Here is a 20,461-nt window from a genome sequence, read left to right as displayed (position 1 = left end):
AGTAATTTTTTGCTTTTCAAGAAGTACAATAATTTAATTTTAAGATACTAGGACAATATGTAATATTCTTAATTTATTTGTCGTGATTTTACCCCTCTTTCATTAAATATCTTGTCACTTCATTAAATGGAAAAACCAGAATAAAATAATAAATTATTTCATATATTATTAATTATTAGTTAAATTAATATTTATACTTAATTTAATAAGAATCTAAAATTAGATTTATTAGTATTTTAATAAAGTTGAACAATTAAATTTATTTAACAACTAAATTTTCTTTAAGTGGGTTAATTATAATAAATTCTTATAAAATATTTTATTTAGAGAGCGAAAAGAAGTGAGTTTTTTTAAAATTAAAATAAAATAAAAAAGTAAAAAATATATACACATGTATATATATATTTTTATATGTTTTTTTTTTTTTTTATGTTAATGATTTCTCATTGACACGCTGTTTTCACTCTCAGTCATTCGAGTCTTTCTTTTGTCAAAATATAAGTAAATAAATAAATAAATAAATAAATAAATTACGTTCAATACATTATTTTATGCAATCCGTACTCTGACAGCGACCACTGGAGGATGGTGGCACATGCCTACTGTCATTTCATTACGTAGACGGACGGTCAAGATTCACCCGTACGGATCTCTCGACGGTTCAGATTTCACTCTCTCCACACCCACACACACTCTCCCCCCTCCCCCCCCTCTCTCTCGTCTTCTTCCTCTTTCTCTCTCCACTGATCTCAGGTTCAGCTCGGTCGGGTCCCTTATAAGAGCGGCCAGTGACACCCCCTTTCTCTCTCTCTCTCTCTCTGAACTGTAGGCCAAAGTATCTGTCGCTCCGTTGAGATAGTGATAGTCTTTGGTAGTGATATGCCACCAAAGTGAAAAAAGCCTCTTCCCATTTCTATCCTTTCTGGCTCCTTTCATGGCGATCTCGAAGAACGTGCCGTCTCTCTTGAGTAATTGCCCTTTTGAGTATTGAATTGGAGGAAGTTGCGGAAGAAACGCCTTCTCTATTCTCATTGTGGATCTTCGTCAGCTCTTCTAGTCTGATGAAAGCTAAAGATCTCTCGAGGTTTCTGCTCTCGTTTTCGTATATCGGAGTTTCGCGATCTACTCAGTGCGAGGATGGTGTGAAATTGGGAGTTTAGAGATGAGCCAGAAGAAGAATAAGAGCAAGAATAGAGTGGTTTTGAGGATAATCGTTAGGATAGCTAGGAGTTTGGGTCGTGTGAGTTAGGGTTTCTGGTTTCTGCTTAGTTGATAGACGCTAAAAATTCACAAAAGCTTGCTATGAAGCTTTCCACATCGGGGCTGGGTCAACAGGGTCATGAAGGTATTTCTTTCTCTTTCTTTCTCTTTCTTTCTCTTTCTTTCACCCCTCCCGCTTCCATTGTCTTTTTCTCTGGGTGCTTCACTTTAGTTTCTTTCAAGTCCTTTTAGCTCATTCATGGCTATAGTTTTAGTCTGAATTTGGTGAAGAATTATATGCACATCACATCTTTGATAGGGGAAAAGAAGTGCTTGAATTCCGAGCTATGGCACGCGTGCGCCGGCCCGCTTGTGTCTCTGCCAACGGTGGGAAGCCGTGTGGTCTACTTTCCGCAGGGTCACAGCGAGCAGGTTTCTCCATTTTTCATCTGAGCATTAGGAAAAAAAGGGTCCATCAAGTAACTTGAGGTATTGGGTACTTTCGTTTTCAGTCTGAAGCTATATGAGTTTTGCAGGTAGCTGCCACGACGAACAAAGAAGTTGATGGGCAAATACCCAATTACCCAAGTCTGCCGCCTCAGTTGATATGCCAGCTCCACAATGTGACTATGCATGTGGGTGGTGGTCCTATAAGTTACCTTTTTCTTCTGAAGTTAATGGGTTGAGTTTGATTTTTTGTTGTAGTTGTAATTAATGCTCAATAAGTTTTTTGAAGAAGATAGATCATGCGTGTAATTTCAGGCAGATGTTGAAACAGATGAAGTTTATGCCCAGATGACATTACAGCCTCTGACTCCAGTAAGAACAAGTTTAGTGTTCAGTTCAAGAATGAAATTAATGTAATTGGTTTTTTAAATGGTTTGTGGATTGTTTTTTTTTCTTTTTTTCTCCATAGGAGGAGCAAAAGGAGGCTTTTATTCCAATGGAGTTGGGAATTCCGAGCAAGCAACCCACAAATTATTTTTGCAAGACATTGACAGCAAGTGATACAAGTACTCATGGAGGATTCTCTGTTCCTCGCAGAGCTGCTGAGAAAGTCTTTCCTCCGCTGGTATCCTCTTTTTCTGTATCTCTGTTGTTCTAAACTAATCACTCAATGCTGATGCTGATACTGATTCCATTTTCGATATCTGTCATGCAGGACTTCTCACAGCAGCCACCAGCTCAAGAACTTATTGCTAGGGACCTTCATGATGTTGAATGGAAGTTTCGGCATATCTTTAGAGGTAGAATTGAATATTTTCTTTCACCAAGCACTTTGATGAGTACATCAGTTTAAAAATCAGTGGCCAGAAGCTGTTGGCATTTGTTTCTTTCTTTTTCCCCTGTTACTTATGCTTTTCTCATCTCTTATTTTCATGGATTCTTGAGTTACTAATTTTCTGATGCTTTTCTTCCCCTTGTTGAAATAAACTGTATGTTCACTCTGAATCTCTGTTTGCTGTTTTGCTCTTCTCCTTCTCCTTCTGCTGTTAAAAAGCAGAAGACTGACCAAATGTTAAAAACAGAAGTTTTTTTCTTAAAGAGAAGACAAGAGCTGTGTTCTTTGTTTTGATAAAGATGAAAACAAAAGCTTGAAGAAATAGCTTGTGGTGTAACAGTTAAATAAAATTTTCAATGAGTACATTTATTAACTTTCTTTTATCAATTAATAATTCAATATTTTAAAATTAAGATATAAGATCAATTTATTATTGTTGATTAACATTTATATTGGATAAAATAATTAAAATAATTATATTTAAATAAAAAGTATAAATATATTCATAAAAACAAAAGCTTTAAGGGGATGCAACCCCGTATACAGTATCTTTATTTTAACATAAATTGGTTTTTTGTTATTTAAAAAAAAACATAAATTGGTTGTTTGGAAATTAAAATATTAAATTGAGGTAAATATTTATGATAATTTAAATTACTAGAATTGTTTTTCGAAAAAAAATAAATAAATAATTACAATAACTAATTTTAGTATTATTATTTTTTTTTTCAACATTTATATTAATCTTGTAACATAATTAATTAAATATAATATCATATTTCATATTGAAAGTACTTTTTGTGTTAATAGACAAAGAAGATATATTAAGGTAAGTGGAAAAGGATGCAAAGAAAGGAGGAAGAGATATCCTTCAGAAGTTACAGTCTTATAGACAATAGTAAGCCAAAAAGTTATAAGTAAAATAAAGTTCATAAAGAAGATACTAAATTAATGACTGAAAATAATAATCTCTTATGAAGTTCAGAAATAGGAAGGTCACAGAATTTTCCACGCGCCTTGACCCACAATGACATCAAAAAGGTTGCCTTATATCATTTATTAAGAAAGACGTGCTTCAGTCACCAAATATTTTTTGCTTCCGTGCAATCCATTTTATCTGTAAACCAACAAAGATAGCCCCTCACCACAAAGGTTACTTTTTACAAGTAGTTACCAAACGCTATATTACTTTTAAGAAAAATAGCTTTACCACAGTTATCATCTGCACTAGCTTTACCACCTACATCACTATAAGAAGACCCTTACTCTCAGCCTATCCAATAAATCTTACATGGTGCTAGATTTACTTTGGTGTATTCAAGGAGAGATAATTCAACTCCTGAGTTGAGGCAAGGTCAACCATTAGAAACAAGTTATGGAATTGAGGTAAGTCTTGAGAACCCTACCCAACCTAATATTGATGTGCCTATTGCAATTAGTAAAAGAACCAGAGAATGCACAAAACATCCATTGTATCCAATTTCATGGTTGTGCCATTTGACAAGTGCTCATAGTCCTATAAGAATTTTCTCATAAGTCTTAAGACTGAGTTTATTCCTAATACTATATTTGAGACATTATTCTGTGAGAAATAAAAAATTGCCATGATTGTTGAAATGCCAACACTAGAAAAGAATTAGGAATGGGACATAATGGACTTGTTCAAAGCAAAAGAACTTGTAGGATTTAAGTGGGTGTACACCATAAAATACAGGACATATAGAACAATTGAAGTGTACAAAACAACTCTAGTAGCCAAAGGCTACATCCAAACTTACGGGATAAACTATCAAGAGACATTCATACCAGTGGTAAAAATGAATACAATGCAAGTTTTGCTATATCAAGTTGCCTACTTCAATTGGCAGTTACAACAATTTGATGTTAAAGATGTATTTTTGCATAAAGAGTTACAAGAAGAGATCTACATGAAAATCTCATCAGGATTTGCCAACGACACGAGTACAAACAAAGTGTGTAAACCGAAGAACATACATTGTTAAAGTGATGTTGGCATGAGATACAAGTAGAGTTAGGGTGATCACAACCTGTTTATCAAGAACTCAGGTTCACAGTGAGTTATTGTTTTCCTATTATATGTTGATGATATTATTGTGATAGACTATGACGAGGAAAAACAACTGAGGCTCAAGTAATTGCTTTGGCCAAGGAATTGGGAAAGCTGAATCCCGTCCTGGAGATCAAAGTAGCTCGTTCAACTTCGGGAATCTTCATCTCACAGAAGTACATAAATGATTTGTTGAAAGATATAAGTAAACTAGCATATAAACTAAGTAGTGAAACTATTGATCCCAATCATAAGTTGGGACTAGTGGAAGAGGACGCAGAAATAGGTAAACGGATTAATAGAGACTAGTTGAAAGGTTGATTTACCTATCGCACACAAGACCTGACATTGCCTATGCAGTGAGTGTGATAAGCATCATGCACAACCCTAAAGAGGTGCATTTATAGGCAGCCTATTGAGTGTTATACTAACTAAAGAGGATACTAGAAAAAGATATAATGTTTAAGAGGAATGGCAGGTTGATCCTTGAAGCTTACCCTATATAGAAAATACAGGATCAGTAGTGGACAGAAGATCTACTACATGTTATTATACCCTTCTCTGAGGTAACTTGGTTACTTGGAGGAGTAATAAGCAGAAGGTAGTTGCAAGATCAAGCGCAAAGTTAGAATTCCAAACCGTTACATAAGAAGTTTGGAAGTTACTATAATTGAAGAGCTCCTGGAAGATCTAAGAGTCAAGTGGGATAGTCGATACGCCTTTAATATGACAACAAATCAGCTATAAGCTTTGTTCACGGTCCTATATAATATGGAAAGACAAAATACATTGAAGTTGATAGGTATTTTATCAAGGAGAAGCTAGACAGTGGCCTAATATGTACTCCGTATGTGCCCGCCAAGTTACAACTTGTAGACGTGTTGATTAAAAACGTGAGTAGTCCAACATTCCATACTATCATTACTAAGTTGGAGATGAATAACCTTTATTCCCCAACTTGAGGGTGGAGTGCCAAAGAATGTAATTTATGTATAAATAGGGCTAAACTAGATTAAATGATATTAAAATAAAATATACTCTGGCATTAAAGTAAATATACATTTTGTAATTAATTGTAACTTTCCTTTTTCTTATCCCTAGAATTTGTATATACAGGGACGTATTATTCATTGAGAGTACAAGACAATTAATCTTGACACTTCAAAATGACTTGTGCTACTCCTTCAGTTGCTTGCTAGTCAGAAATGTTCCGCCAATACTTCATTCTTCAGATACTTTAGTGTTTTAGGCATGAACTCTTTCCTGCAGCAGCCAGCTCTCTTGCTTAGGATTTGTTAGCTTGTTTGAACTTTCATTCTTTTGGAGAAGAATGGACCAATTTTTTCATGTTAGTTTCCCTAATTTATGATAATTGATGATATTTTTGTGCCTACTCCAATTCAAGTTCTTGAATCCTTTTTATCATAGTTTTACTTATAGTATGTTGTCAGTTTACTAGAATTGTGAATGGTGCTGCTGCTGCTGCTTATATGGCTTTCTCTATCATGGATGTGCCATATCATTTTGTTGTATAGCTTGTACAAATTTCTGAAAGAAACTTTTGGTATCTTCTCAAGATGAATTTATAACCATCTTTTTTTTTTTTTTTGAAATAAAAATTTACATGGTTATCTGTATCATGTTAAGATTAATAGTTAAAATTTGCAAGGAAATCTCCAGTTTCAATTAAAGCAAGGTGCATGTTTGGTGGCCCAGTTTGTTGCATGGTTTTCTTCCAAGAAAAAAAAAAGCAAAAATGAAAACTTGTAAGCTCAATAGATCAAATAAAAGAACAAGATGAACCAAATAGAAAAAGAAATTACGGTCTTAGGTCACTTTTTTTCATTATATATAGAGGAGGTAAGAGGGTCTTGAGATTTCCAGTGGTTAATCATTATATATATATATATATCTTTTGGTATAATTTCTGAAAGAAAGAGAAATAGTTCAAGAGAGAGGACAAGATCCTCCTATAAGGAAAAAGGAAAAAGAAAGAACAGAGAAACAGAAAGAAAGTCCTTCGATACAAGAGAGCAATTCAATCTCTTTCAAACTAGCAGCAAAAAAAACCCTGAAATTGATGTTGGGTCATTCTATTCACTCAATGGAGGATTAGATGACCTCATTGATGTTTTAGTGGATATGTAAATATGTTGTATACGGGTTGACACTCATTTGGTGCCGGTCATAAATATATTTTCACACTTTTTATCAAAAAACCTGAAAGAAGCAATGAACCTTAACCCAAAGAAAAGCTGACAATCATGGAGCAGTTATGAATAAAAGCAGTCTTCGAAATTTCTTGCATTTCTTTCTTGTCATTTGCTCCTTCCTCTGAAAAACACACAGAAATATAGAAAAAGAACTAAGGATTAGTTTTAGGAAAAAAATAAATAAATAAATAAAATTCAAGGGTTAGTTACAAATCCAACATACCAAGGCTTCTAAGCGACATTTCAGGGAAGAAATAAATGACTATTAGACTTATCTTGGAAGATTCATACAATATGATTATAGAAAGAATTAACTGAGAATTCTTAATTCCGTTTCAACTTCAATAGAATCGTATGTACATAACATTTAAATAGAATATATATCGTATATGGTGTGATATATATAAATTTAATATACATGTTTGAGAAGTTGATTCAAGTTTTTATTGTCAACTCATTCAACATTATATGATAAACATGTCAAGCAGGTCTAAACAGATTTACTAATTTTTAAACAAAACATTTATAACAGAATTTAGATCGTATATAGTATAATATACATAAATTTAATATACATGTTAGAGAAGTTAATTCAAGTTTTAATTGGTTAACTCATTCCATATTATATGATAAACATGTCAAATGGGTCTAAACAGATTCGCTGATTTTTTAAACAAATTGTGTTTGAAATTAGAGATTAGGACCTGTTTACTAAATGAGTTGTCTATGGTTAGAATACTCTGCACGTTTTGCCACCCCAATTCAAGTCCCATACCTTGCAATTAGCACATAACAGTCCACTATGCTCTACAGTCTCGGTGCCCTTGCAGGCTGGCTTTGCTGTAGTTCTCTTTTGACCAGTCTTGGATGAGCACTGCAATTCTGACGTCATGACCCACATTGCATGATTGCAATCCAGAGAGATTGTGGATAACTCTTATAACACATTGAAATGAATTTAAAACATCAAACCTCAAAAGCCTTAAGCTTGAAAAACTATATAAACCTCACACCAAAGTCATGCACCTTTGATGTGGAACCCAAATTCCATGCCTTGCAATTAGACATAATACTTAGAGATGAGTTTCCACCAAGCGAAAAGAAGTAGTGAAGGCCATATTTGGTTAATGGGATAATGAGTCACAAATTCATGAAAGGACCCATAAAGTATAGACACCTGAACAATCTAATTTCTACGCTCTATAATCCGAGCTACGAACAATAATTAAAGGAATTAAGGAGGTTAAGCAAAGAAATCAAATCTGAGGCTTCCTGTTTAAGTTTCTTGAAAGAAGAACAAATTCCAAGAGATGTGGCATTATGATGTAGGGAAAGTCTATAAAAAGTTGAGGAAACAGAGAGGAGAAGAGGATTCTCCCTGCAAATTAACCTACGGAAAAAGCAGGCATGATCCATCTCTCACCATTTGATGGAATAAGACAACCATATATGCCCAATATGAATTTCGAAAGGCTTTTTCGTGGTATTTCAAACTTTACTACTCCACCTATTGTTTTGCAGCTTGTACTTGCATTTATCACTGTGTCATAATGAAAAGGATTCTGAAGAAAAAAGTAGAAGAATACCATGGAGATTCTCTAGAAGTAAAAGTAAAAGAATAGGCATGAGACCCATGAGCTGGAAGAGATAATCCGAGTCCCTGTTGAGTTTTGTGCTTCTGCCCATTCAATCATTTAAATTTAGCTGTACTTGAAGCCATCTAAAAGAAAGTAGCATTGAACAAGGTTTTTATTCTGGAAGTAAAAGGTGTACTCATGGCTCATTTTCCATAGTATTTTTGTATTAAATAATTGCCTAGCATGGAGATTTACCGAAATTAGAAGTAAAGAAAGGGCACGAGATCCACAAGGTGGAAGAGAGAACACCAAATGCTCGAGTTTTGTGCTTCTGCCCATTCAGTCATCTAATTTTATTTTCATCATTGTTATCTATAGGACCTCGGTATCTCAAAGTTCAATCAAAAGCAAATTAGGATTTTGAAATTTTAAACCATTCTCAAAAATCACTAATTTGCTGCAAGGATTTTGTATCGAGGTTATGCTTTCTTTTGGAATTTTTTTCTGGGTGATTTGAAAGCATTGGCAGTTTTATATATGCTAGGGATAATACTTGCTATCCCATTTGGTCTTTACTGTTATTCCTTTGTGCTTGCAGTTAGGAAGCTGCTACTACTATCACATTTGAAATTCTTTTTGATAATCCAATTGTCTTGTTTATGGGAAAAAAAATCTATTTATGGTGCTGCAAACTGAAATTACTCCATGCTTGTTTGCTTAATTTTATACTTGTGCTGAAATGGTCCATGCTTGTTAAGAATGTTCATTTGGGTACTTTTTAGCTGAGGTGCTTTTTCTTTTCTTGTTTTACAGGGCAGCCCAAACGGCATCTTCTCACTACTGGCTGGAGTGTGTTCGTAAGTGCAAAAAGACTTGTTGCCGGAGATTCTGTTCTTTTTATTTGGTACAGATTCTTTCTTTAATTTAATCAAATTTCCGTTACTCCATGCTTATTGTTTATTTCCTATCTTACTTGTAATATTTCCTTTGAATAGGAATGAAAAGAATCAGCTTCTTTTGGGAATTCGGCGTGCCAATCGACCACAAACTGTGATGCCATCTTCTGTTTTATCTAGTGACAGCATGCATATTGGACTCCTTGCTGCTGCTGCTCATGCTGCAGCAACTAATAGCTGTTTTACAGTTTTTTATAACCCAAGGTGGCTATGATTTCTCTGCCTTTCTTTGAGTATACCTTTTTCCTTTTTCTACTAATATTCATAATATCTCCAGGGCTAGTCCATCTGAGTTTGTGATACCCCTCTCAAAGTATGTTAAAGCCGTTTTTCACACACGTATTTCAGTTGGAATGCGCTTCCGTATGCTATTTGAGACTGAAGAATCAAGTGTCCGTAGGTATTATGGTTGTTGATAATTCATTTTGGTACTGAGTTGATGATCTTTCCTTAAAGTTTCTGTGGAATTACTTTCATTTATTTATCAAAAATATAGAATACCATATGAAGTATTATGCTATGTTTGTTGAATTTATTGATCTCCTTTTAATTTATCGTTTATGGCTACATGGGTTGACACCCCCTTGGTGCTTGTAATTAATGATACGTACCATACTTTTTCTTTCAAGTTTATTGTTTATGGCTAACCTTGATTCACATTTTGCTTTTCTGATGCATAGAAGTGTAATCTTCTTTATATCAATTGAGGGTCTGCTGCACAAGCACGTGTGCAGCCACTGATTGTTTATGCATACAATAACCTTTTGAGCTTATGGTATTAATAATAATCACAAGTTTTTAACTGGTAGTTTTTAATTTTTCAGAAATTCTTAAGACATTAACATCTAACAGCTAAAAAACTAGTACTCACAATTAATATTGTGAGCTTGGGCTTTATTATAGTATTTCTCTTTATTATTATTATTTTTGGAAGAACATTTTTTCGTTCTGTGCAATATAGTATATGCATGTGCACATGTATTTTGTACTTTTGGGGCAAAACTGTAGGCTTCTGGTTTATGGCAGCCGTTGGACTGAGATATCATATAAATTATTCCTCCTGAATTCAGGAAATAAGAAATGGAGCCAGTTCAGCGGATATTGGTTGAGGATATGAATATCATTCAAAATTCAATTTCAAAAATATTAAAATTTAGTTAAAGGAGATTGAATAAAGCATTTTTAATGGAACTTTTTTTGTCTGTAAATAGGTATTTTAGCTGCAGGATTACAGAAAGTATGTACCATAAGTGGCATGGAATTGTTGAACTTACATGAATGGCATGGAATTATGGAACTACTGTTTCTATGTCAGAGTTACAGAGATGTTGTATATTTACTGTGGAAGGCTTTTGTGTTCAGGTATATGGGTACAATAACTGGCATCAGTGATTTGGACCCTGTCCGCTGGCCGAATTCTCACTGGCGATCTGTCAAGGTAATCATTTTATGTGAGATTCTTGACTTTTATGCATGAATTCTTTGGTTTTTTCTTGCAGGGGTTGTGGGTGGTGTGGGTATTTCTAGAAATGCACTCGTGATTCTTTGCCATTGCTAGTTGTAATGGTCTTTTGAGCTTAACTCAGCTAACTCTTAACTAGTAAGTGTTTTTGTTGGAGTAGAGTAGACCCATACTTATCAGCAGCACCATCAAGGGAACCTACACCTTCTTTGCTGCTTCTCTTCAAATTTTTTTGTTGTTAGTCTAGCTAACTCTTTCTGTGCCCTTTCTTGGTTACTATCTATATCTTGTTGACAAACCCCATAAATTTATAGATTAAATAGGCATTAAAATCTTTCAAACAAGTTAAATTACAAGAGCCTTATTATGTTTGTAAGACCCGGTATAATGGGAATTTCTGTACTGTTATGGATCATGTATAACTGCATAGCTAAATGTTGTAGTGTGTCATTTTGTTTTTGTATTCAGTAATTCAGGTGTATGCATTAAACTCTCCATTTCTTATTATGTTGCCTTCATGCGTCCTCTTATTATGTTACTTTTATCTATCCTTTTTTTGAACAAACATATTCCAGTTCTGCATTCCTGAATATAAAATATTTTGTTTAATTATGCAACCTATTCTGATGAAATTTTCTGTTTAGAAACTTGATAAAAAAATGTTATCTATGCTCTAAATAACCGTTACGATGTTCTCAATGTTTATGGGTGGCTGATGTCCTCAATGTTTATGGGTGGTGACTGTCTTTTCTTCTCTTATAGCTTAATAATTTATCTTCTTAATTTCCGGTTTCTGTTTGACTGATCAAACCTAGTAAGAATGAGGCAGAAGCATTTTGCTTTCTTTACTGTGGTTTTTTGTTATTCATTTTACTTCTAAATGTAGGTTGGTTGGGATGAATCAACAGCTGGAGAGAGACAGCCAAGGGTATCACTGTGGGAAATTGAGCCTCTGACAACTTTTCCCATGTATCCATCACTGTTTCCCCTCAGACTGAAACGTCCTTGGCATCCTGGCCAGTCATCTATATATGGTATCTGTTCCTTGATATTTTTCTCTTGTTCTTTCTTTGGAGCCTCTTTTGATCCTATATGTTGGTGAGTTTGAACCAAAAACTTCCTCTTTAAGGCAGAGATTTATCACTAAGCCAGGGCTCTGGTTGGTCTTTTGTTTGTTTGGAAAACCTGTCTGCATGTTCAAGCGTTTGAATTCATAACAGGTTTATAACATGATTTTCGTGTTTAAATCACCTTCACTTCCACCTTGAGTTCATTGTGGATGAATTTCAAATATCTGCTTTTGAGAAGTAGTAATTTGATTCCTACTGCCAAGAAATTCTAGGTAGGAATAGTTATTGCTTGAAGGTAAAAACTATATCCAGTAGAAAAAAACTATATTATACTGTAGTTTTATATATATCAAGAGTAATATGGAATTTGAGTGTAGAAATTAGCTAGGAGTGGGATGAGAACTGAACCAAAGGGGGGATGAGAACTGAACCAAAGGGGGGATGAGAACTGAACCAAAGGGAACCTAATAATCTTCAGGGTCTTTATAGATGGAGTCTGTGAAGGAGAGTCATACCTCATAAAGGAGTAGCTCATTTTTTTCTCTCCGTGGTAGGGTGATGATCTTTATATGTGATTTACCTTGAGAACATGATGACTATGGAGGGTTTAGAGAGAGTTAAGGGCGTGCTGTATAAGTCTCCTTCAGGCCTTGAAAAAAGGGTGATTTATTGCCAATTTGCTGATGTGTCTCAGAATGAGCTGAAAACATGCCATATTCTTCTCTAGTGCAAAATCTGTTTACATTCTTGTAATTCTTGTTAACCTTTGTTTTTTACAGACAACAGAGGTGAAACTGGTGGCTTAAAGTGGCTAAGGGGGGGAACTGCAGAGCAAGGTCTATACCCCATGAATTTTCAATCTGTTGGTTTGGTTCCCTGGATACAACAGAGACTGGACCTAACTTTATTAGCAAATGATCATAATCAACAATACCAAGCAATGTTGGCAAATGGTTTGCAGAATCTGGGAAATGGAGATCCTTTGAGACAGCAGTTTATTCAGCTGCAGCAACCACTCCCCTATCTTCAGCAATCAGGTGGCCACAATTCTGACTTGCTGCTACAGCAACAGCAACAGCAGCAGCAACAGCAGCAGCCACACCCACAGCCACACTCACAGCCACAGCCTCAGCTGCCAACTCAACAACCACACCAACATAATCTTATGCAGACGCAGAGCCAAGTTCTAAATAACGAGAACATTTCTTGGCACCATCTACAGCAACAACTAAATGGTCAACAAAAAGAGCAGGTACCGCAACAAGATTACTCATTTCATAATGCTCTTAAAATTCAAAATGATCACCTCCAACAATGGCAGCAAGCAAATACACCTTCAGTATCCTTCAGGAAAACCGACATAATGGAATCAAACTCCACATTCGCATCACCAATAAGTCCTATCCAAAACATGCTGGCTTCAACATGTCCTGAAGGTATTGGCAACTTTTTGAACTTCTCCAAAGCTGGTCAGTCCATGCTTGCTGAGCAGCTACCCCAACAGTCCTGGGCTCCAAAGCATCCTCCTTCAGAGGTTGCTTTTGCCGAATCATTATCATATGCAACAACATATCCTGGAAAAGATCCTGTTGTGGAACCAGAAAATTGCAACCCTGATGTCCAGAATCCCATTCTTCTGGGTGTTAATGTTGATTCTTCTGGACTTCTTGTCCCCACAACTGTTCCCAGTTTTACAACCTCAATTGATGCTGATGTGTCCTCACCATTAGCAGATTCTGGATTTCAGAATTCTTTGTATGGATGCATGCAAGACTCCTCTGAGTTGTTACATGCCACTAGGCAAGTTGACTCATCAACCCCAACCCGGACTTTTGTCAAGGTGAAAACTGCTAGCAACTAATATCTATCTTTAAGTTCGATGTCAATGTTCTGTGGATAATGTTGTGTACTTTACGTAGGTTTATAAATCCGGGTCAATAGGGCGCTCACTGGACATTTCCCGGTTCAGCAGCTACCATGAGCTGCGAGAGGAGCTGGCGCAGATGTTCGGTATTGAGGGGAACTTAGAAGACTCTTTTAGATCAGGCTGGCAGCTTGTATTTGTTGACAGGGAGAATGATGTGCTTCTCCTTGGAGACGACCCATGGGAGTAAGTAATCATGAAGCCAAAAATATGTTCTTACTTATGTTGCGGTACCACATATATACAGCATGCACATACATACATGAAATTAGTTTTCTCTAGATCTGATATTGTTGAATCCGGGTAACTTTGGGAGGCTACCTTATTGAACATTTAGCTGCGCTGGTAATGAAACTGCTATTATTTCTTCTTATTTACTTGTTCGTTAAGAAAAGAGAAAAATCGTCAACTTTATCCATAGTGGATGCTTTATGAAATTGAATAACTTTTTGTATATTTCTTCTAGTTTTGTTTATTTCCTTTTATCCTTCATCTGTGCATAATATGGTTATATCCTTCATCAATATTTTTATTGCTTCAGATAGGCATGCATGTTTGACAAAAATCAGGCTTTTGGTAATTCGTTAACCCACCCAATTATTTCACATGTTAGCAAAGCTAGGAGTTCTTGGTCCAAACTGTGAAACCATTCCCATTTCTATCTTTAGTCTTCCTTTATTTATTATAAGGCGCATTTTAGCTGTGCAGAGATCGTCAACTTTTTTATTTTTTATTTCTATTTGACTTGCAGTCATATTGTTCATGCTAGATTTTGCCGCTCTCAGTTTAAGTCCATGTATTAAGCTAAAAATTTATGCTTGCACATGAAAGTGTTTGTTAGAATATAAAATAAATCTTAACTTGGATTCTTTTTATCAGCTTAAGTTTTTAAGTTGGTTACTCTACCTAATTATTTCATTGATACTGAATTGTATAGCAGCATATAAACTGTGAGGGTGGAGTTTCGTACCCATGCCATCACATTGAGGAGGGTTTTCTTGGCCCAGATACTGAATAAGTCTTACTCTCTGCAACATACAATTCTTGTGGATTTGCAACTGTGTTATGATAACATGGATAAATTATTGTTTGATCAGCTGGCTATTCGGTCTGATCTAATTATCATAACATGGATGCAGAGGTTGCCAAGTCCTTAGTGTATTACATACTTGTGATATTGGGCTATCCTGAAAACTCAATTTGGTCACCTGATTATTGGGAAATCTCAACCTGAGTATTTAGACTAACAAAATTTTCCCAATCTAGTCACCATTAAATCCGCAAATTGGGTGTTATAATGGCCCAGGAGTGTTTGTTTTTCTTTTTTTCTTTGAAGTAATTCTTATAGCAATTGGATATGCCGAATCTGCGCAGAATGATGAATGGCTTTGTTTTGCTTTCTTTTCTTTTAAAGTAGTTTTTATATTAGATCTTGTGATATTTATCTATAATTCTTGGCCCAACAATGTTTACATAATGCCCATGTCATTAAGCATAAGACTTGGTTCAGTATGCTCATGTCTCTTCCCTGCCATTCTGTAATTATGTGCAGGGCATTTGTTAATAATGTCTGGTATATAAAGATACTTTCCTCCGAAGATGTGCAAAAAATGGGTGAGCACGGAGCTGGATCCTTCAGCCAAAACTCTGCTCAGTAACCAATTATAGTTGTGCCCGATGCCTTCAGCTCTGTAACTTCATCTGTCGGTTTGCTCGAAGGAGAGCACGATTGAAGAACTACAAATCTATGAATACTCGGTGATGCCTTCCCTAAGTGCTTTGAGTATGAATGGTACCTTATTGTGTCTGGTCTCCCATAGTGCTTACTCTATTATGACTTGCTCCGCGATTTGTATTTCGCGTAATGAATAGTAAAGTATCTGAGTCAGACTATTACAGATGTTTAAAGAGATTAGCTGCAAATGGTATGCTATTCTTGAATATCAGCAACTTAATTAATTGTATTGTACTTTAAAAAGTAACATTTGGTTCTCCTGCTGCAAAAATTATTTTCATTAATGACTTATAATTTGCTGTTAATAGTATTAAAGCTGATCCTACCGCTGGAATGTTGTAGTACAGTTTTGTCTCTGAGTTTATGAAGTACGTCACTATTTATCAGTGTTTAACTCTCCTCTAACGTGGTGATTTAGTGTTTGAAATTTTTGCTCTGCTTTGAAGTTATTGAGAACGCGAAATTTATTACGTTATAAATATATTATGAGTTGATTGATCTATAGCGATTGATTTAATAAAATTAAATTTTAAATTATTAATATTTATTTGCGAGATGATAAAGTTGAATTTTGTTCTAAAGAATTAATTAAATTATTTTAATTACTATAGTTATAATATATATTAAGATTTTTAATATTTGGTATTTTAAAATATTTAATAAATTAAGTAGTAATTATATAATTAAACAGTATAATTCTAAATTAAAACAATATAATTCTCACGATTATGATTACAATGATGTAGAAACAATATTTTTTTTTCTTCTGAAATTCTTTTAAATTTAAACATACATACCAACTGAGTTCATTAAACTTTAAATAATATTTTCAGAACAAGTGTATTTAAAATTTTAATTAAAGATTTAATAAATTAATTATATGTATAATATATATATATATTTATTATAAACTACCATTATAATTTACCATGGCATGCAATGGATTTTTAAAATAAAATTATTATAATCTAAATATAAGTGTAGAAAGTAGAGTTTCATAATTTAATTTTATTTTTATTGTAATCTGAATATGATTTTGATTTTAATTATTCAGTCTTTTTTATAATTTAAAAATTAGAAAAATAAAAACCATATATATTTTTACTTAAAATAATTTTGTCAAAGCCCTTGTTCTTTGCCGGCCAACCTTCATATTCCTCTTCTTCTCCAACACGCAGGCCGAAAACCCCTAATTTTATTTATTAATATATATATATATATATATATTTTTTTTATTTCCATTCTCACTTCTCCGTCGGCCGCCATCGCCAGGGTTTCACAGTCTTCTTCTTCTTCTTCAAAGGCAGAACTTGTCGCTAGAGTTACTCGGTTCATTCCTTCGAGCTGCAAAATCAGGTTTGCATTCACCACCAGGCTCTATACTCTCGGGGCTTGTTCATTTATTTATGTTAGATGCTCTGCATTTCTTAGCCTTATTCGAATGAGTATTTGTTTGAAGTGTAGGAATTTTTAGTGCATAAGCTCATTGTTACGTTTGTATGGTTACAATGGCGCGGGAGTCAGGAATTATGATGTTCGAACTTTGAAGTGATGAGATTGATGTTTGCTTCTTTTATTTAATTCCATCTGTTTGTTTCTAGGAGTCTTTGGAAGTGTTATTCATGCAGTTAAAAATGGTCGGAAAATTTCCTTAATGGAAATCGAGTCCTCGCTGATTAATATGCTAGTATATGTGTATGTAGACATATGATCGTGTTGTTTTTTGGAAAATTTTAAATTAAAATACAATTATGCAAGCCTTTTTTTTTTCGAATTAATCTTTGGGGGAGTAAGTGTTTTATGTTGAAGGGTCATCCTCTTGCTTCTGATGAGGTTTTAGAAGACTTCTGGGTTGTAAATTCCCTCTTTATGTACATAGCACCCCCTCGGTTCCTTGTTTCTAATAATTCATATTTTCCTCTCAAAAATTTTTTTGGTGTTTGTTTCCTTCCATGAACGTAGAATTTGATTTTCTATGGACTAAAATGAACTGTTGAGCAATGCATATACCTGTGATCTTAATCACAGGTATCTATTACTTATCTTTTAGTAATAATGAACACATATACCTGTTGAACTTAAAGGTGACCTGTCTGGATCATGCAGACTGACATACAAGTATGGTGCAATATAATTTTAAGAAGATAACAGTGGTACCCAATGGGAAGGACTTCATTGATATCATCCTTTCTCGTACCCAACGACAAACGCCAACTGTTGTCCACAAGGGTTATGCAATTTCCCGCCTCCGCCAGTTTTACATGCGGAAAGTAAAGTATACCCAGCAGAATTTTCATGAGAAGCTCTCCACAATGATTGATGAGTTCCCTCGCCTGGACGGTATTCATCCTTTCTATGGTGACCTCCTCCATGTACTGTACAACAAGGATCACTACAAGCTTGCTCTTGGCCAAATTAATACTGCTAGGAACCTGATTAGCAAGATTGCAAAGGATTATGTAAAATTGTTGAAATACGGTGATTCTTTGTACCGATGCAAGTCACTTAAGGTTGCTGCTCTTGGACGTATGTGTACTGTAATAAAGAGAGTTAACCCTAGTTTGGCTTACCTAGAACAGATCAGACAACACATGGCAAGGCTGCCTTCAATTGACCCGAATACTAGAACAATATTGATTTGTGGGTACCCCAATGTTGGCAAGAGCTCATTTATGAACAAAATTACCAGGGCGGATGTGGATGTTCAGCCTTATGCTTTCACCACTAAGTCACTCTTTGTTGGTCATACAGACTATAAATACCTACAGTACCAAGTGATTGATACCCCAGGAATTTTGGACCGGCCATTTGAAGATCGCAACATAATTGAGATGTGCAGTATTACAGCTCTGGCCCATCTGAGAGCTGCTATATTGTTCTTTTTGGATATTTCAGGGTCATGTGGTTACAGCATTGCTCAACAGGCAGCACTTTTTCACAGCATAAAATCTCTGTTTATGAATAAACCGTTGATCATTGTATGCAACAAGACTGATTTACAGCCACTAGATGGTATATCCGAGGAAGATAGGAATCTGGTCATGGAGATGAAAGCTGAAGCTATGAAAACTGTGATGGGTCAGGGAGGTGAGGCTACATGCGAAGGAGGGGTTCTATTGACAATGAGCACTTTCACTGAAGAGGGGGTTATTGCAGTAAAGAATGCTGCTTGCGAGAGGTTGTTGGACCAGAGGGTAGAACTAAAGATGAAATCCAAAAAGATAAATGACTGCCCTAAATAGGTTTCATGTTGCTATGCCAAAACCTCGTGACCAGAAAGAACGGCAAGCTTTTATCCCACAGGCCGTTTTGGAGGCAAAAGCTAAGCAAGCAATTGAGGTTGAAAAGAGGAAAACTGAGAAAGATTGGGAGAATGGTGGTGCTGGTGTTTATTCTGCTAGTTTGAGGAAGAATTATATCTTGGCTGATGATGAATGGAAGGAAGATATAATGCCTGAAATTTTGGATGGTCATAATGTGTATGACTTCATTGACCCTGATATTTTGTTCAGGCTTGAGGAATTGGAGCGAGAAGAAGGTGTTTGGCAGGCAGAGGAGGAAGATGATGATTTTGAAATAGATGCTGTGGAATTGACACCGGAAGAGGAAGAAGCACTGGCAGAGATTAGGAAAAAGAAAAGTTTGCTAATTCAAGAGCACAGGATTAAGAAAAGCACTGCCCAGAACCGGCCCACTGTGCCGAGGAAGTTTGACAAGCACGGTAAGTTTACCACAGTGAGAATGGGCAGGCAGCTATCAGCGTTGGGGCTGGATCCTTCATTGGCAATTAGTCGAGCTCGCAGTAGGTCTCGGGGCCGGAAAAGGGAGAGATCACCTGAGAGGCAAAATAATCATGATGGTGATAGTATGGATGTCGATATGGGCCAACAGAACAAGAAGCTGCGAATGAGGTCCAGATCACTGTCAAGGTCAAGGTCAAGGTCAAGACCTCCAAATGAAGTTGTCCCTGGAGAAGGCTTCAAAGACTCTGCTCAAAAGGTCAAAGCACTTAAACTTGCCAAGAAATCTGTTAAGAAAAGGAACAAGGATGCTCGCCGTGGAGAGGCTGATAGAGTTATACCTACACTTAAAACCTAAACATTTGTTTTCTGAGAAACGGTCAATTGGAAAAACTCAGCGCCGCTGAGTACTCGAGGTATATAACTTATTCAAAGATTCAGGTATTATTTCCTATGTTGGCCTTGGGCTATGTCCCTCTTGTAACGGGCCTAGAACTGAACAAAATTCAAGAATGTTGGTTCTTTCCAACTCATCTGTTCTTGGTAGATTGCATAACTGATTGTCAGTACTTAACATGTTCCTTTTGGCAGCAAAGGTCAGGTTATCATGGTGGAACCCAGATTACACTTGGGTGGAAGGAATTGATCTGTTCATGTCATCTTTGATCTGCTGGAGAGAGCCTGATTATGGCAGCAGGTCTTCTCTGCTCTCTTTGTTATAACTTACACTCCTCATGTTAGATTAAGCAGTTTTATGTTAGACACCATGGGTAACAATTTTGTCAGGTTATGAATCTTGTTTGAAATGCAGTCGACAATTGAGTGCTTCCAACATATAAATCTTTTTAGTTCAAATCAAAATTTGCTCTTCTTTTCTCTGTTTAGTACCTCCAACTCCGTTTCGATTGTCAAATAATTTAGATTCCATACTCCTCCCGGCATATTTGAAATGTGTTCTCCAATTCAATTGTCCTTTATATGGAGTTCTTTCATCTCACCATTGTCAAAAAACTGAGACTGCCGTGCCCATGTCTACACTTGACTAAGTTGTTGATCAATGTATTCCCAGAAAAATCATTCATCAAAAGATTATCCCACCCACTGTCCCAAACTCAAAGCCAAGGCAACACAGAGAATAGAAGGATTTCTTATCCGTAATTTCACGAAGATTGGCTTGGCCTTTCTTCCTTTGTGGCATTTCTCAAAGGCTTTACTACAATACCTTCTCAGCCTC

General features: G+C 35.6%; 1 protein-coding gene and 1 pseudogene across 3 annotated transcripts; both read left to right on the top strand.

Moving 5' to 3' along the window:
• Positions 1-713: 713 nt before the first annotated feature.
• Positions 714-15,734, top strand: ARF8 (auxin response factor 8). 2 transcript variants are annotated; one of them, XM_088213780.1, is made up of 14 exons: positions 716-1,345; positions 1,520-1,632; positions 1,737-1,835; positions 1,963-2,019; positions 2,117-2,272; positions 2,363-2,447; positions 9,154-9,244; positions 9,336-9,500; positions 9,574-9,696; positions 10,659-10,734; positions 11,645-11,792; positions 12,608-13,668; positions 13,748-13,938; positions 15,305-15,734. In XM_088213780.1, exons 1-14 carry the CDS (start codon positions 1,303-1,305, stop codon positions 15,408-15,410), a joined length of 2,514 nt encoding a protein of 837 aa, XP_088069906.1. In that variant the 5' UTR covers positions 716-1,302; the 3' UTR covers positions 15,411-15,734. The 2 variants fall into 2 exon arrangements, with proteins under 2 accessions (XP_088069910.1, XP_088069906.1); XM_088213784.1 differs by lacking the exon at positions 15,305-15,734 and having other exon boundaries at positions 714-1,345; positions 13,748-13,942.
• Positions 15,735-16,626: 892 nt separating this feature from the next.
• LOC110824890 (nucleolar GTP-binding protein 1 pseudogene) lies at positions 16,627-19,989 on the top strand (annotated as a pseudogene). The gene is made up of 2 exons (XR_015817173.1): positions 16,627-16,843; positions 17,594-19,989. The product of XR_015817173.1 is annotated as a nucleolar GTP-binding protein 1 pseudogene (transcript).
• The last annotated feature ends 472 nt before the right edge of the window (positions 19,990-20,461 follow it).

This window comes from Carica papaya, chromosome 1 (genome assembly GCF_054855325.1).
Source record: "Carica papaya isolate Zhongbai chromosome 1, ASM5485532v1, whole genome shotgun sequence".
Taxonomy (NCBI): Eukaryota; Viridiplantae; Streptophyta; class Magnoliopsida; order Brassicales; family Caricaceae; genus Carica; species Carica papaya.
This window is presented reverse-complemented; position numbering and strand designations above follow the sequence as displayed.